The sequence below is a fragment of the Bradysia coprophila genome, unplaced genomic scaffold (assembly GCF_014529535.1).
Source record: "Bradysia coprophila strain Holo2 unplaced genomic scaffold, BU_Bcop_v1 contig_358, whole genome shotgun sequence".
In the NCBI taxonomy this organism is placed as follows: domain Eukaryota; kingdom Metazoa; phylum Arthropoda; class Insecta; order Diptera; family Sciaridae; genus Bradysia; species Bradysia coprophila.
Window position 1 is genome coordinate 1,550,934 of NW_023503616.1, and position 17,595 is coordinate 1,568,528.

The 17,595-nt window shown below is 33.7% G+C and overlaps 2 protein-coding genes across 3 annotated transcripts in view; both read right to left on the reverse strand.

The window, feature by feature from the left end:
- LOC119081714 overlaps positions 1-11,401 on the reverse strand; it is a 72,737-nt gene extending 61,336 nt beyond the window's left edge. Inside the window, exons 1-13 of one of the 2 annotated variants that reach the window (XM_037190832.1) lie at positions 11,268-11,401; positions 10,142-10,335; positions 9,935-10,053; positions 9,397-9,453; positions 7,148-7,319; positions 6,945-7,088; positions 6,572-6,828; positions 6,422-6,506; positions 5,915-6,351; positions 5,701-5,860; positions 5,409-5,580; positions 5,088-5,336; positions 4,902-5,031 (exon numbers count right to left, since the gene is read on the reverse strand). In XM_037190832.1, coding sequence (XP_037046727.1) covers positions 4,902-5,031; positions 5,088-5,336; positions 5,409-5,580; positions 5,701-5,860; positions 5,915-6,351; positions 6,422-6,506; positions 6,572-6,828; positions 6,945-7,088; positions 7,148-7,319; positions 9,397-9,453; positions 9,935-10,053; positions 10,142-10,335; positions 11,268-11,374 — 2,283 coding nt within the window. In that variant the 5' untranslated portion in view covers positions 11,375-11,401. Of the gene's footprint in view, positions 1-4,901; positions 5,032-5,087; positions 5,337-5,408; positions 5,581-5,700; positions 5,861-5,914; positions 6,352-6,421; positions 6,507-6,571; positions 6,829-6,944; positions 7,089-7,147; positions 7,347-9,396; positions 9,454-9,934; positions 10,054-10,141; positions 10,336-11,267 lie in introns of both variants that reach the window. The other variant, XM_037190833.1, reaches the window with a different exon arrangement.
- LOC119081847 lies at positions 11,268-16,924 on the reverse strand. The gene is made up of 3 exons (XM_037191089.1): positions 16,170-16,924; positions 11,480-11,591; positions 11,268-11,406 (listed from the first exon to the last, which is right to left on the reverse strand). Exons 1-2 carry the CDS (start codon positions 16,233-16,235, stop codon positions 11,496-11,498), a joined length of 162 nt encoding a protein of 53 aa, XP_037046984.1. The 5' UTR covers positions 16,236-16,924; the 3' UTR covers positions 11,268-11,406; positions 11,480-11,495.
- Positions 16,925-17,595: the final 671 nt, after the last annotated feature.

The following is a 17,595-nucleotide window of genomic DNA, read 5'->3' on the forward strand; positions in this document are numbered from 1 at the left end:
ACTTGATGTGACACAACATACGATATCTTCGTTAAACTCGTCAGTACACAAACGAGTGAAAAATATTTATTTCAACGCAATTTGAAATTAAATAGTTTTTACTTTTGAATAATTTAGGATTAAAATGAATATTTTTACGACATTCAAGATGTCGCATACAAAGTTATCTTTGGAATAATAAATTTTTTACTTCAGCCATTGTTGACATTGTATTTTTTGTGTGTAGCATAAAGCATAAATTGTAATTTTTCCTAAAATCACATACTGTGAAGAAAATTAATCATTTTACTAGAGAGAGAGAGAGAGAGAGAGAGAGAGAGAGAGAGAGAGAGAGAGATGGAAAAAAAATCGACATCAATGACACTATTTCCACTGTATGGGCTAATTTGAATAATTTTAAAGGAGATCACGACATTCTGTAATTTAACATTTCCAACTTATCTGATGAAATTTACATTAGGTATATTTTCAAATGAATGAGTAAGTTCAATGAATTTTATTAGAGAGACAGTAATTACACTGCTTGCATTGCAAGATTGACTGGGAAAGTTATTAAAATTATCTGTTCTCGTGTAAAATTGTCGTTGCTATAACTCATACCTTGTGCTTCGCAAGTTGACATAACGTGAGATTTTAATTAAATCGAAGGCTTCACAGTACTTTTTTTGTACAGTGAACGACATCTCAAATGTCTCACTGTCATTTTTTTCAGAGAATGTCATTGTGAATTTGCAATGACACAATAAAATTCTCAGAAAAATTTGACAGTGAGACATTTGAGATGTCGTTCACTGTAGAAACTATTGAATCGGAGCTCGACAATTAAATGGGCCAAGTCTAATAAAACAATGGTAGATAATGACAAATTTTAACAAATTTAACCTTTTGCAAACGGAAAGCCTAACACTGCTACCATTAAATCATTCAATTTGTTTTTTCAGCTTTAATGTATTACGATGAAAGATAATCCATTCAGAGCGTAGGCTTCGCTTTTACTTGTCGTTGTTGTCGGTAACAGATGACTGGACGTTTCTAAAAAGGTGAAAACCTCAAGATGGGTTTATATTGTAATGTCAAATAATTTAAAAATGGTAAACGAATCGCAGTGCACTAATTTAGTCTTTAACTTCCGTTACTTAAAGTGTCGCGTAATAATTTGTTACAAAAAAATCTAGTACTTCATTGTACTGTTATTAAACCACAAGTAATGTCACCGCTAACATCTTTCGTTACTAAGCGATACGGTAAACATCAGTAAAATTTAGACATGAATTTGTTTTCGCTGGTTTTCAGCTGGTCCACTCATACAAACAAACCTGTCCATACGTCTTTATACGATTTAACCACTACCACGCGCGTGTGTGTCACCCCGAATAACGACGAATAACGAGTGAAGGAACAGCTGAAGGAAATTCATGTCTACATTTCTCTGACGTCGATTGTAGCAAATGATTGGAAGATTATTACCAATCTTACTCTTAATATGGATGGAGAATTTCCACAAATTATGCACCACAAAACAGAAAATGTTTTACGAATTTTTGCTTTTGTTTGTTTGTTTGTTTTCCCAAATCTTTTCTTCAATATAAAGATTATTTTCATAGATTCCTTTTCGTGACAAAGAGACTATTCTATCAAGTTGATTGAAACCATGTCATATTTAAAATGTTAGAACCGATAAAATCGAATTTATTTTTGTCGTAAAATTGTTTCAGCAATGCGAAATAGATATCAACTAAAATTAGCTTTTGAGAGAATGTGTAAACGAAGCCTTTCAACACACATCAAAACATAAAAGGTATTGAATTACCCAGCTGGAACCTATTGGCATATAAAATGCCACAGTTATCAAATTGAATTTATCAACAGAAGAATGTTGGATGTAAAAAATAAAATGATAGATTCGATCGACGTTCGACTTCGCATGAAATATGAAGGAGAATATTTCATCTAAATTAACTTTAGCTTTGTCTGTACCACCTTCACGTAACCTCTGCTTCAGTACAAAGCTTTGGGAAAATACATTTTTCAGCATGCATGGGATATGTACGGGCTGGAACATTTTATAAACTGTCTTAAGGGAAAATGATTTTCTTATCAATCAGTCAATGTTAAAGAAAACTACTGACACATAGGCTGGCTACAGACAATTTAGTGAAGTGTTACTTTAGAGATTAAAATTAAAAGCTACACACAAACTGTACCGTAATCGTTAGACATTGTTTTTCTCTTAATTCGTTTTATTATTCACTCAAATTAGTTCATAGATTCAAAAATCATTGACAAAAAAGTGTGTGCAAATTCACAAATGCAAATCAATTTATAATTGGAACATGAATTAACGAGATTTTTGTGCCTGCTGGTTTAATCAAACACCGTAAATATTCTAAACAGTTGTCAAATACCAATCATGTTCAAAATGCAATATGGAACGGAATTTTATTATTAAATACAACAAAAACCACTTCAAATGCGACCAATTAATTTCGAAATGTTTAACAGAGATTCTCGATATTAGTAATTTTTGTTTAACAATGATGTTGAGTTTTATTTATTTTTTCCATCAACTTTTTGTGATTTAACAACACAGATTTTCCTCTGTCGGACTATTCGCCACTTTTACTGTAGCATCATCAGATATATGGACTTGTACCAATCTCGGGATGTCAAGGAGACCTTTAAGGCACAATATTCAGATAATATATGTAATCGACAACAACGAAAAAAGAGCTCCGAAGACCTCCGGCTGGTGTTCTCTTTAATAGCAAAAAATGCTCCAACTAATGACTAACTAGGTAATACTGTTTAACAAAAATCACGCAGTTATTGCAGAACTTGATTTGTTTCGTTTTATTCAAATATTTAAAAAAAAACTATTAAAATTTTAGATCAACAGGAGTTCAAGAAAAGAAGTTCTTTTACTTCCTTCTTTGAAATCCTCAGTCAATTAAAGTCAAGTGAATTTTCTAGAAATATTTTTGTTGCGAATAAGTGGTTTAAACGTGAATTCTGCTTTCAAAATTGATGACGAAGCTTTAAGCTTCTCAATCAGTGCTGAATTTTTATTTAGTGGTAGAGCGCGCTTTTCCTTTCTGATTGGATAAGGATCGATCGTTCAATTTATTGAGCTAAATCTTTTGTTTATATTAAATCTGTAAAAATTCATTATCAATCCACTTATCGTTCTTTGACGAGTATCTACTTATTTCTACAGTTCTAAGTGTCACATAAAAGTGTAGTTTAAAGCTTCGATAAAGAAAGTCTTTATCCACTTTCTCATGTTACAAGAAATGTCATGTTCACTCTCTGTGTAATTAGGTAATGTAAACAGAATGAATGGAGCAAATATTTTTCTTATATTAAAAATTGTTGAATGAATTGAACGAAAACGTTTTCTTGCTTTTCAGCACAAAATAAACTTATCGTTACCTTAATTAAAACAATTCTTAGTTCAATTTGACCTTATACTATCTGTGAAACTCTTGGCATCTTCGACAACAGCATGCAAAAAGTGGAATGTAACGAGAATAGCAAATTCAATAACCTTTTTATTATCACGTCATTCACAATATTGTTACAATAACATGATTCTCGCGATGAAACACTTTTTTTTAGAAACAACAACTTTACATCAGTTTAATTTATCATAAAAGAAAGTTTCTTTTTAAAAAGTTACGATATTCGATGGAGTGTCTTGTATATAAAAAATTTCTTATAATGTACCAATGAGGACACATTGAGATTTACAATGAATTTTATGTGTAAAGAAAAGCGCCTGCGTCGAAATTGTGTGATATAACAGAATTATACGAAAAATGTGGATAAGGTTAGATGTGGTCATCGACGGGTTTGTATAATAAAATTTAGTTCACAAAATTTTTCAGTACAAAGCGAAATGTGAAATGTGAATAGTAAATTTTTGCATTTTTTTTTTCATACGACACACCTACAGGTCCTTCAAATCAGTATTCAAATAAAAAGGGAAAAGATGTGCTCCCTTTTTTTGAACTCACTAGTTCAAAAAAAATCTAAAATATATTTCAGTAGTGTCTAAGACTCGTTCACAATTAAATCCGACCCCAAATCTACAATAATTTGTAATTGCAATCAATAATATGTCATAATAATTAACACTATCTCCCATATCCACTTCGTAAAGAAAAAATTCTACTTGTTACGAGTAACACTATCACCTATTCACAATAATAAACCCGAACCGTTTTCCAGATGAAACATTCAGTTCTTTGAAATAAACTTTACGCTCAAAAATCTAGTTCAGGCTTCATGCATAACACATTGTATGTGTGCTCCCCCTCTCAACACAAAATGAAAAAAAAAAATCGCACGCAAACGGTATGAGTTTTGTGAAAACAGGTCGAGGCCATACAATAGCATTTTTATACCGCACCCGAGGTCGGTCGTTTACATTTCACCCCATTAAATAAAGCTTTTACCTCACAATGGTTAGATAATAGCAACTGTTTACAGTGTATCTGATTGAATTACTGCATGAATGAAGGCACACAAAGGGGAAAGCTTTGAAGAAGCGAACTTTCGAGCTTTCGTACTGTTCTGCAAGCTGCTTTGAATTTAGTGAACGCCTTGTTTTGAACATTTGAAAGGTATGCACAGTGCTCTTATGTAAACGGTGGTGGATAATATAATCTTCTGAAATAATGGTCGACCCATTTTTGCTATTTTGATCATTTTTTGTACAGAACCAAAATTTCTTACTTAAGGCTTAAAAGTTAAGTTTACTCCTCTCTATATATCCAATTTGAATAAACGGGAAAAATGGTAAAAAATCAGATCCGATAAATAGCTTTTCAATCCTCACATTTCGTTTCGGAAATTCTTACTTTCTAAAATAGTCAAAATTGCTCCCAATATCGATTACTTACCTCTGATGAAGTCAAATAGCACAATCTCGAATCAGTGCTGTCGATAGAAGCCTGCTGAACTATACCATATCGAGATTCACGATCACTCAAGTAATCGGAACGTAAACTGTCTTGACGATCAAAAACACCTCTGCCGAGTGAATCGCTTTAGATGACGCTTGCTTACATATTTCAGATGAAAATTACCTCTGCTCAAATGAATCAGCCCTAGTGCTCTTATAACCTGAATCACCTAAACTGCTGTCTTGACGCAACGATGGTAACGAATCCCATGGAGATCTTTTATGGCCACCGCTGCTGGCCTGTGATGTTATAATTCCTTGCCCGGAGCCCGATCCCAATGTTGAGCTGCCAGAACGCCAACCGTCAGAATGGCGGAACCATTGAGCTCGAGCTGATTCTCCTATGCAAGTTGCACAACGCGATGATGAAAAGCTACTTTTTTGGGAGAAGTTGATTAACAACCAAACGTTTGTTCAATTTTTGGATTGAAAATACCTATCGTACCTAGAGTTATGATCACTTAAGTAGCCGCGATCACGTTCTCTTTCTCGTTCACGCTCTCTAATCAATTCATTGCGATCACTGTAATAGCCGTCTCTTTCTCGATCACGTTCCCTACTTGATATCGGTGGACGAGGGTGATGTAGGGGTAGTGTTGACGATTTAGCTGCAGTTGCTAACGAAAGTGTAAATATTAGATTATGTACAGAAAGAGCACGTTCATTTGAAAAAAACAATGAGACTGGACGGACCTGAACTCTTATTTCACAGTCTCTGTGCTAAGTTATCGATTTACCTAAGTTTTCCATGCTCTGAGACAGGAGAGCTTCAAATGTATGTAAACTGTACGATTCAGCGTCCATTCCTTTGGCTAATGTATTCCGTAAGTGCATTTCATACTCTAATAGGAGACGCGATGTTGGCGATCCGGGAGTTGGGGTAACATTTGGAGGATTCTGCATATAAACCATGTAAGTTTTCGCCCCATCAATAAACGATGTTGCACTAACCTGATGATGATGACCATGTCGTGCACCACCCGTAGATGTACGTTGTCCGTACGGTTGATCTTGATCGGAATTGCCGTTACTTGAACTTGGGGTCGTTGCATAACACTGATTGTCAAACATAACATTGTCAGATGGTGGTGAGCCTTCACAGGCACGCTCCCGTTCCAATTCTAAATATAAGCCACGCGGTGTGTATCCACGTCCTATCTCATGTGAAGATCTGGAACCCGAAAATCGTGACGCTTGGCTTGGTATCCGGCCAGACAACGTATTGTTGTTCATTAGGTGGGCAGCATGCATTGAATGGGGATGCATATGCGGATTCATGGTGTTAGCATTGTAGAAATTGTTGTATCGTCGTTTGCCCATTTCAGGAGATGTAACTGGACTTTCGGTGCTAGGCATTGGTTTCAGCATTCGTTTGAGGGTTGACGTATCTAAAAACATTATTTTCGCCGTGAACTCAAAACGTAAAAACCAAATTAAAAAGGTCGCTTCAACACTCACCGACATTCATATCTTCAGTGCTTTTAGTTTTCCTACGAGTGTTGTTGTTAATTATGTTGTGGTGCATGTCATTTGAGTCTCGGTTCTAAAACAATCGTTACATCCAGGTTACTTTAGGTGACAAAGTATTCAGATTGGGTTGAGACTCACCATATCTTCGTTGTAATCTTTTGTACGGGTACCGGTTCCGATAGATGTAGATTTCGATGTTACATTATTACCTTGACTGAGTGTGCCACCGGCTTGAGTACCTTCTGATTTTGATGTTTCTTCGGGCTTCATGGATGGAGCATCATCCTGCCCGATTTGTGAACCAACATGATTTTGCGTATTAATTGTACTGGTAGCCGCTGTAACATTCGACATGGTATTGGTTTCTTGACATTTTGTTTGACGGATCAGAGTGTCTACAACATTAAAACCGAATCAGAAATCAATTCGAATTACGAATGGCAATTTTCTTAGTCCTTTTTGTTCTGAGTTCGTTAAGGGTTCAAAATATTAGCACCGAGACAGTAAATACCTTGAGCTGTGGTCTGACCAGAAGCATTTCCAGAAGCTACGTTATCGTATAACGATGTACTTGATGTTGCTGCAGGAACTTTATTTTCGCGACCCAATTCAGTTTCGGTACCACGCGTTGTAGCTCGAGGCAACGTCGACGATCCTGTAAGTGGTGGCATTAACATGAGGCTCAACATTTTACATTATAATGATTGAAATCACCTCTGTATCTTGGGTCAGTTGATCGGATTCGATTGTATGTATCGGCTGACATGCAAGTGCATTGTGGTTCTCTTGACCGCGATGGACTAGCTGGTGTGCTGAGTGGCTTTCGTTTGGCTTTAATTTTTCCTTTACCTGGTGGATCCAGTTTCAGCGAATAACTTGAGGAAGCCTTTCGTGAAAATTTGAAAGAAGGCGACTGTAAAACGTCGCACTATCATTAGGTTAGTTGGTTGGGATACACACAAGGCACTCTATTGTGTATTTTTGTTGTAGGTTAGTTCAGGTGGAAGGTGGTGGTAGTAGTAGTAGTTACATTGGATAACGGAAAGTGCGGACATTTTACATTAAAAACAAAGATAACACAAAAAACATAACGGTAAGTTTGTCATTAGATTTTTAAATCAGTTGTTTTAGTTTTGTTATTCATATATTTATGATTATCGTTTTCGATTTAATATATTTTGGTTTAGTTTATCAATTGCAATTGAAGCACTAGATTGAAAAAATTGTTACACTATCTATTGTCTGGTAGGCAATATTTATGCAAAAAATTAAAAATTTATGAAAGTTTCTATTGTGTAGTGTACCCACCAACAATAATCTGATCAATATCAAAGTTATAATTGCTTCTAGTTATAGGAAAGCTATGCGATTGCAAAAATTTGCCATTAATTAATCTACCATTTGTTCTGAAAACTGCTCAGCGTGTTAGGTAACGAATTACTAAAAAAAATGTCTGTGAAAGTTGAGGAAAATAGCGCAATTCCAATGCATTATGAATTCAATTTATAAAAACTTTTTTATTAAACAAAACGAACGAAGCCATAAAATTGCACTAAACTTTCTGCCATTTCTGTCTACATACACTATTGGCTTCTCCAACGTAAATTTGATATTGAGTTTAAGCTAGATATTCCTCACTCCATAAATACTGGGCTCACTTTCGGCTTTAGATGAGTTCGACACGTATATGGGTTGGAACAGTTCTGTAGCTTTGGAAAATCAATTATTGCATCATACAGTATGCGTTGGTTCTTCTACTTCTGCTTTGGTTACGAGGAATTAATGGTGGTTTCAGTAAGTTTATAGTGCCAGAGCTAATTTTGAACAGAAATTCGTTATTGAATATGTGCCCCAATTACGAAAAAGTAAGCATCTGCAATTGCTGCAGAAAAAATATTTTTTTAGAGGAATTCATACATCATCGTGTTTGGTGTCTAAGCATGTTTGATGTCATTGGAAAGCTGAGGCCAGTAGTGATCAGGGAAAACAATTGTTTTTCTTGCATTTCGGATTCAGAGGAACTGTTGGAAGTTCACCGAAATAGCAAAATGTTTCCCATTTTTTCGACTGCTCCCTGAGGTTTTTAACCCAATAAGACCCTTAATGCCCCTTTGTACCTTACGTGTATATGAAAAACTTTCCATAAGAAAAATGCATCTTTTCTGTTTTCTATCGCCTCTCAGTAGTCATACAAGCATCGAAAACCAGTATTAGCTTCTAGGGTACAATACTTTACTAGCTACATATAAAATAGGATAAAATGCGTCCAATTTCGGTAGACACTTTTTCAAAAGAAACTCCCTTTGTGGTTCTGATGAAAATTCTATCTGATAATGTCAACTTGAAGCAGCAGTGCAAAGGTCACAGGATTGTCTTCTTACGCTTTTGTGTTTCGTTAAATTTAATTGGGTTATAAATTTGTGACAATGTTTCGTAGATTTGATGTTAAAATACACCGCCCAAAGTATGGAAATAATTACCGCCTTGAACATAGATTGAATTTTTCAAAGTTCATCTGACAACATTTTTATATGTAGCATAAGGTGAGTCATAGATAACCACGGTGTATTGTCGTAAAATCAATCGGGTCAGGTTAGCTACTTACATAAAAATTTATTTCTCTGCCCATTTACACAAAACTCTTTCTTCTAATTACTAAATACCGCAACATTAATGTACTACATTTATACAACTCTACCGGCAAAGTTGAAATTTACGTTAATTGCATTCTAACTTCACAAAAGTTAGAAAGCTGAATATGACCCGTCAAACGTAACAATTCTTTCGACAAAAAATTAATGAGAAAAAATAATGAATTTAGCAACATTCGAAAACTATTGTTTAATTAATGACATGATGAAAACTTTGTGTTATAAAAGAGAAAATCAATGAAAATAATTATTAGAAAAAAACGTTTAATATGATGAAACACTTAGAGATTGAAAATTATAAGCTACACATACTTGCACAAATCGCTCATCATCATCAAAGTGAACATGATGAGTTGACTTTACTGAAACCTTGGCAAAAGTTTGATTTGTTATGACTAGTTAAAGCTTTTAAGTTAATTAGAAATTGTATTAAAGAAAAACTTCTTCGAACGTAATTCCTAAAAAGCAAGAATAAAAATTTGTGGAATAACTAATCAACACAAAATATAATTTGAATGCTTAGGTCGTGATTGATTGTCAGTTCAATCCGTGAAGTAGAATTTAATTTTGAATTTAGCTACTTGTTTGTTGGTACTCGATAAAAATTCAAATTTAATCGAATTGAACTGACATGCACGGTCATTGGTAATTTTCAGCTACTGCTCAGAAGAAACACATTGAAATTTCAAAAAAATGTAAACCAAATCGACGGAACCAAAAGTTGACAAAGCTTTTAAGTAAATTTATAAGAGGCATAAATCAAAACATAATTTAAATAATAAAATACTCGGTGAAGGATCGACTTTTTGCAAAAATAAATATTTAACAAATGCACATCGTTAATACTTACACAACATTCGCGGAATTGTTTCGCATCGATGGGTGACGTAAAATTCAAGCCCCAAGTATCATTCGTCATAGGATCTTTCCAATAAACAAAACATTCAGACGCTTGACCAATGCGCGTTCCTAAATGTTGAATAAACGTTAAGCGGATTTTGGTTCCGTAGTATCCACTAAGGTATACGCCGGTTTTTTTTTGTAATAAAATACGAACCCGGTTGCACCAATCGTACGTCCAGTATTTTGTCCACCTGGCTGTTGTAAGCTGTTATATGGAACACACATTCGGGTGAATCTTGTATGCATGTGATATTAACAGGAACCAAATCTTCGGACACTTGTTGCCATTTGACTGTACCAGCACCACTTGCCGACACATGGAACACTTCCGCCCATAACCTGAATACACTAAATGAAGTGAAACTCTCATATAATTACAGGAAAACAATAATCACTGCTTTACACTTATGATTTTTTTGTACCTTAATTTTTGAGGCAAAGATGATGTTGACATAAAATGCTATTCTAATACGAGTATGGTTTCAAAATTATCATTATTACTATGTACGGGTATTACGTGTACATACAAACCTAATTTCACAAACACAACATTTAACATCACTGTAACTGTAATCGTATCAACGGTGGTTTGGGTGGCAAGATGACTAGCTAGTAGTCTCAAGCAATTGAGATTAAATGTTTCCAAAAAAAAAATTTTTATTGCACTCTAGAGTTTGTGGAAATATCCGGAAAAAAATTCCAATTTTTGTTTTTATATTTAGAATTTAATGACAAAACGGATCAGTGAGACCGCTATAAGCAGAATAGCGTTTGCATGAGTACAATTAATTCGTTACAACGATTTTTGAGAGTGGGTGAATGAACTGATGCTTAAGTTTTAGAAAGTCCCAAAAGCGTTTGGTTCTGTTTCTTTATTGTTCTTTAAATTGCAAGATAGATTCAATTCAACTCATAAAACTGACAATTTTATGTTCTAAAATGGTTTATAATTGAAAATGAATTCGTGGGATCCTTCTATCAGGTTGTACAGACGTTACGACAACACACGTTCAACTCTCAGCCCGATAATACGATTTTCTACTATACTCGTTTTTACGTCAATTTTGAACTTTGTACAAATATCAAAACACATTTTGCATAACACACACACACTGCATAATGAGATCATTATGAAATGACAAACGTGTGAAACATTGATTGTTGTTTTCTTTTCTTTTTTTTAAATACATGAAAAACTAAAAAAGATGGAAATTAATGTTTCGGCAAAAAAATTCTCATGCAAATTTGTCATAGAAATATAGAACGCAAATATGCCATACCTCAGGAGATGGCCGTCCCGTCTACGAGAAGTTTGCCATGGTGAATCTTCATATCGATAAGCTTTGCGCATCAATGGCGCACACGAACAACTTAATTTATTTCCCATGACACAACTAGCACAGCTTCCCGGCTGCCCTCCTACAAACACACATTATCCAATCCGTTTTATTGGCGTTGTCGTTCACAAAATATAACGTGTATGATCACTTACCTGAGGTCCCCTGGTGTCACCACATCCCGCCTACCTCCGCGCGAGATAGAGCTTGTCCTCGGTTAAGTGATTGAGACCTTTGGTTGTGCCTGTGACCGTATCGGCTGCCTCTCTGAAATTTCAAAATGAAGAGGATATTTGAATTACATTTCGAAAAGATTCAATAATTGGGAGAAAGAGTAGTCGGCACTTTTATTCACAATTAAATCGAGCCGAATAATTACAATACCAATCCTACTCATGTTTCAACTGAACACGTTTTGAAAAGCTTTTATTTCAAATTGATGAATTTACCCGAGTAAACAAACAATTATGCACAAATTCAATTTTGTTTTTCGTAATAGTTAGATTACAAAATAAACAACAACAAAAAAATGTCTAACAAAGCACATTTTCTGCATTGAACTCCACGATATTTAATTAATTTTTGATTAATCAACGAAATTACGTCTGCTATATAGATTTTATTGCGACTGAGGTAAATCTTTCAAAACTTTGTTGAAACATTGCTGAAACAATCAAAAAGTTATAATTATAAGAACAAGGTTTTCCTATTTTTCACCTATATTTCCTTTCGGCAGCTGTAATTGGATTATTAATTTGAGTATAGATCGAGAGGTCTGTGCTTGCTTATCGATATATAACCATATTCACGCAAAAACTTTGCAAATAAATTAATATTTATGTTGATGACTTATTTAGATGTATTATAGTCCATCAAATTGTTAAATAACGGCCGGATTGAATATTCATACGCCGTAGTTCATTTGTGATTCAATCATAATAATTCAATGCCAGCAAGTTTTGGGGGGGTTGGAGAAATATATTCTTTCTGATCTGTATGCTCCAATTTTTGTAGTAAATGAATATTCTGAATATATTATAGATAGGATCAAGGTTACACCTAAACTTTAACACTAGGCGACCTAACAATGAAATAGCATGAGACAAAAAAGGGCAGGCATATGAAAGGGGGCATTCGGGTCTGTTGTTATGAATTATCTGACCTTTGTATGCCTGAAGTTATCCGGAAATATATTTAACACAAGCTTGGACAAATGGAAAGTATCATATTCAGAAATTTCAAAAATTTAAAGGTAACGCCCAGACAAACTGTAAAAAAATTGAAAACATTCACTTGTCACTGTCGTTAATAGTATCTGTAAAAAGTTAGTTTGCTACGAAACACACCAACGAAACAGTTTCATCGTTTCACACAAATGTATTTTTTATAATTCCCTTTGATACCTACAAGACATGCAACTATAAAAATAACGAAAATAAACAGAGTGGTTATTATTAGCTGAAAACACATGTTCTAAATCTAACTTTTTTTACACACTCTCTCCAACAACGGTTGAAACTATCAGTTGTTATTGATGGAAAAATAGAACGTTAGAAGCGAAAGATTACTTTATTCTGGTAAAATTTGTCGAACAGGTTGTCAGGACCAAGGGTTCGAATAGAAAGAAAGAATACTGGATTTATGTTCGAAATTTGAAAGGATTCGACAGTATTTAGTTTTCTATAACGAATAATGCAGGTGTAATAACAATGCTCAAAGCGAGATTACTTAAATTACCAGACATCTGTTATCGACAATAGCGACAAAAATAATCCATGATTATCAATCAATCAATCTGGCTTGAGTTACTTAATATAGCAAAATATATGTTAAAACGAATGAAGTAAAAGATTTTGTATCAAACAACTAGCAGTAGAAGTAGAACAGATTAAGCGATTGTACTGAGATATTTTGCCATTTGCAAAATGATTAAATTCGTATCATATAATTTGTAACATACTAGGACGTATCTGTCCATACCTGTCATCTCACTAACTTTTCTAAAATCTATAGAGCAATGACATTGCTATAGAGTTTCACTACTACTTCGCGTGCTTACAAATTTCCACATCTAGCCCGGTCTTCGTTTAAATGATCTTTTTATTCAATTAAACTAATGGAAAAACTTGGAAGTTTAAATAAAAACAAGGGGCAATTGCAAATTCTTCTATTCTTTCGGAGGGTCGCTTTTCAGATATTTTTGTTTACAGATATGAAACCATCAGCAGTGTGATATTAATCATAATAATGATGGCTTTTATCGTCAAAAATGGTTTCATGACTATATGTTAAAATGCTATAATTACACTTCGTTCGTAGAATTCCTCTTTAATAAAATGTTGTGGTATGCATTGCATCATAATAGAGATGTGCTTGATCTCCACAATAAACTAGCTGTGGGTTATATTTTTAGTATGCAAATTGAGTATATGTTCACATTCAGGATTAATAAACACTTTGTAACACATCGTGGATTATGGAATTTGTCGTAATTTCTACTTTCATTATAACTTTCAAGGTTTTGATTTGATTTGTCTATAAATTAGCGTTAACATCAACCATTTTTGAAATGACAACCACTTTCAACTTAAATGACTTTTACCTAATTAATCAACTATATGCATAGACTACTAACTAAACATAACTAACTTGAACGCGTTGTAAACTTTTTGTTCACTACAACACCAAATCTAATGTAGTTAATTCTTGGACGATGGGCAAAAACTGAAGCACTAAGTCTGAAACACTCATCATGGAAACAAGGTGTGAGATCATAATATTTATTTTTCACAGCAACGCAGTACTTAAGTTTATGCGTTCAACGATCGTGCGTATCGTAACTCAAAGCCATTGAGTAATAATAGGTATTCGAGCTCAATGTATATTAAACTCACACGTGTTTGTATAAATACTCCCACAACATCAGGCTGGCAATGCAACTGGAGTCCAATAAACTAATGGTATTCAAACAATCTTTCTCTATACACATAAAAAAAAAACAAATTTGAATTCATTTTCGGCGGAACATTTATTTTTATATTGAAACACTTTCTCGTCGGCCACACGATAAAGTGAAGTTGTTAATGACGACATTGACGTGAGGTAAGATTAATTCGTTTACGATACAATTGTGCCGTTTACACAAGTTACAGTAATTTATTTTGTTGTGCGTCATATTTTTGAAACGTTCAACTCAGAGTTTGTCTTTTCTGCAAATTTACGAAATTAGAATTGATCGAATATTATGGTTGGCTATAATAGGCAATACATGAAGAGATTATGTGCCGTGAGTGACATTGTATAAGTTTTCCTATTGATCTACATTAGAATATGAATTGATTTAAAGACTAACAAATAGAAGTAAAATTTTAGTCATTACAGTCAAGGCTAAGATGAACCATAATTAGGATCCTAATTCTATAATTGATAAAGTTTTCTTTTTATCCTTTAAACGAAAAAATTCCAAAATTAGCATAAACATTACAAAAAATCATAAGATGTTCATTACCACAAGTACCTCATATACCACCCAACCCAATCTGTTTAAGACCGGCTCGAGCCACAAACAAATTAATAATTTTTTAATTGAAACAATTAACTCTGATGGTGAAAATGGAATGTTGTTGTTGTTCCCAAGGTTTCTTCGTTCAGATGAGCCCCACCCAGCCACCCACCCAATTTTCTAATTATACAATTTCGTAAATCATTAACAAGTAATACGTACGTTACTATCGTTTTTCCTCTTTTTTCTTGACCAAGTTTATTATAAACCCTACGTGCACAATAATTCATTAATTCGAATTATTTACATTTCATGGACTATGCATTTCCCTAATTAGAAGAATGCCAAAACTTTGTAATATCATTGCTGAGTTTCGAGAATGGGCCAAGGCAACTTATAAATGATCTGCATAATGCAGTTATGCAAAAGAATCATTTTCGCTCACCTGTTACATCCCCGGATTACTTAACCTGTTACAGACGGCAAGCAGTATTATGACCAGTATTATTATCGGGTCTATTACTTCCATCGATCAAAGTATTTTTAATCTGTTGATTTCAAATCTTGTACTTCAATTTTTTAAACATGCATTTTACTATATAAAGGACCACATTACCCAGAGCTTGTCATTATTTTTGTCGTCGTTATCGATAACAGATGAATACGGAATTATGCTATGGATTATTCCAATCAAGTAACACACAAATTAACAAAGATATAAGTTCTATTCTAATTAACTGGAGCGGATCGACGATTTATTTAAATTAACGAGACATTTTTTTTGTGACTCGATAAATGTGTCAATTTTACACCAAAAAATTGACAATTATCAGGCATACGATGCCCATTACCAACAAAATCTGCACCAGACAACGTTAAATCAATAAAATAGATTTTTCATAACCACGAAGCTATTTTTTCTTCACAATTTATTAAGTCTGTAGATCTTTGTTAGCGCTGCCACTGACTTGCCTACTTTACAATATAATACTCCCATAATCACCGAAACATCACCAGAAAAAAAAAAATTGTTACAAGGCTTCGCAAAAACAAATTAATTTGGCAAAGATTTATATGTATAATTTTGATAAAATATGTCTTCCCTTCGGGAAAAACCCGAAAACCGTAATTAGGCTAAACAATATTATATTACTATGTTTTAAATAAATTACATGGTGCAAGTCATCCAATATAAAATGTAATCTATGTGTTCTAATATTTATAATCATGGTAATTGACTTTGCGACAAAATGGATACCCTGTCGTTCCATTCATACATAAAATATTTGATATTGAGCTCATTGATAAAATGTTTTTTTTGTTTTTAAATAATTGTAGCATACCTCAATATGCTGTCCCCAACTATCCGAATTCATTTTTGCAGCTTCCACACTGCCTTTCGCTCCCATTTTGTCTAGCAAATGGGTGTAGTGTCGAGAAAAAAAATGATGTACAGGTAGCTCGTTTGAACCAAAATTGCACGAAAATGTGCTGTGTTCGTCTTCGAATCTTGCTGATTGTTAGTTATGCGTTGCACTTATTTATTTCGATAAAACTAAACGTTGGTAGATTTCATAAAAATGAAGACGAGACAATGTCCACTCAAAATTTTGTTCAAGTTTTTATTGTATGAACCAAACACACCCACTTATTAACATAAATTATTCAAAGCATATAGAACCGAGTTACAAAATTTTTATTGAAATTTTATTAATTTTCTATTACTTTACATCCTTTAAATTAACTTTGTTTCGATCGAAAGTTCATTTTCACATTTTCTTGCAAACATCAATTGTTTATTGACTGAAAGTTGGAATGAAAAGCACTTTTTTCATTGATTGACACAATAACCGAGAGTCGCACCTTAATTTCCAACATCGATATTTTGTTCGCGTCTGATGCCAGTCAGAAAAATTCGTCTTTTTGAGAGCAACCGGGTCAATTGTTCCAGTTCAAATTGTTGAAATCATCAACGAAATGATGGCCAATAACAATAAACAATTAATTTTCAATAAAAATTACAGTTTTTTATTTGAAATTTCAATCGAAACCTCCGCCAACGTAAAACTCAGCAATATAAAATCGTAATAATAATCTCAAGCAAACCCCTCTAGTCACTGGGATAGAGAAAAAATCTTCTCTGGCAGATGTTAAGGGTGTATATGTGGAGCCGATCGATAACGGAGAGAAACTTTTCATTGGGATGTTGGATACTGCTCTCAGCTTGTTGACGAAATAATATTTCGAATGTTTTCAGTCTTTAATACGTATATATACTATACGAATATTCAGCTCCAATCCGTGCATGTCAAAATGTACTAAAAATTAACACAAAGAGAGGGATGCTGTGTTGAAAAGTTTGTCTTGTCGGTTATGCAGTTTCGGCAAGATACAGTGTGGGACGATAAAGAAATAATTGTTTGTTGAGTAGGAAAATTAAGATTCCGATCAATATTAATGACCCATGACCCATGCAAAATTTCATTTATGCATCGGCATTATTATGAGTTTGCAACGAAAACATTATAGTTTGGTACTATCGTCTCATTGCACAGCTAAAAATATACATTGTGTTTATACGAAATTAAAGATGATGATGTATTTACTATAATTGCGTTCCACTTATTTGTTTACTGTGATGGGGAATAATTTTTTTTTTAAATGGAGTTCCATAGTATATACATGAACGTATCGAGAAAATCTACATTTCAAACAGAAGAATTGATATGTGTCATATTTAAATATATTTTTGATAGAAACATAAAGACG

Coding starts and splice junctions, on each gene's coding strand:
- LOC119081847 (XM_037191089.1), bottom strand. CDS start 16,235: ATGGGAGCGAAAGGCAGTGTGGAAGCTGCAAAAATGAATTCGGATAGT. Junction 11,592..16,169: donor GTTGGGGACAGCATATTGAG/GTATGCTACAAT, acceptor TTGAAATTTCAG/AGAGGCAGCCGATACGGTCA.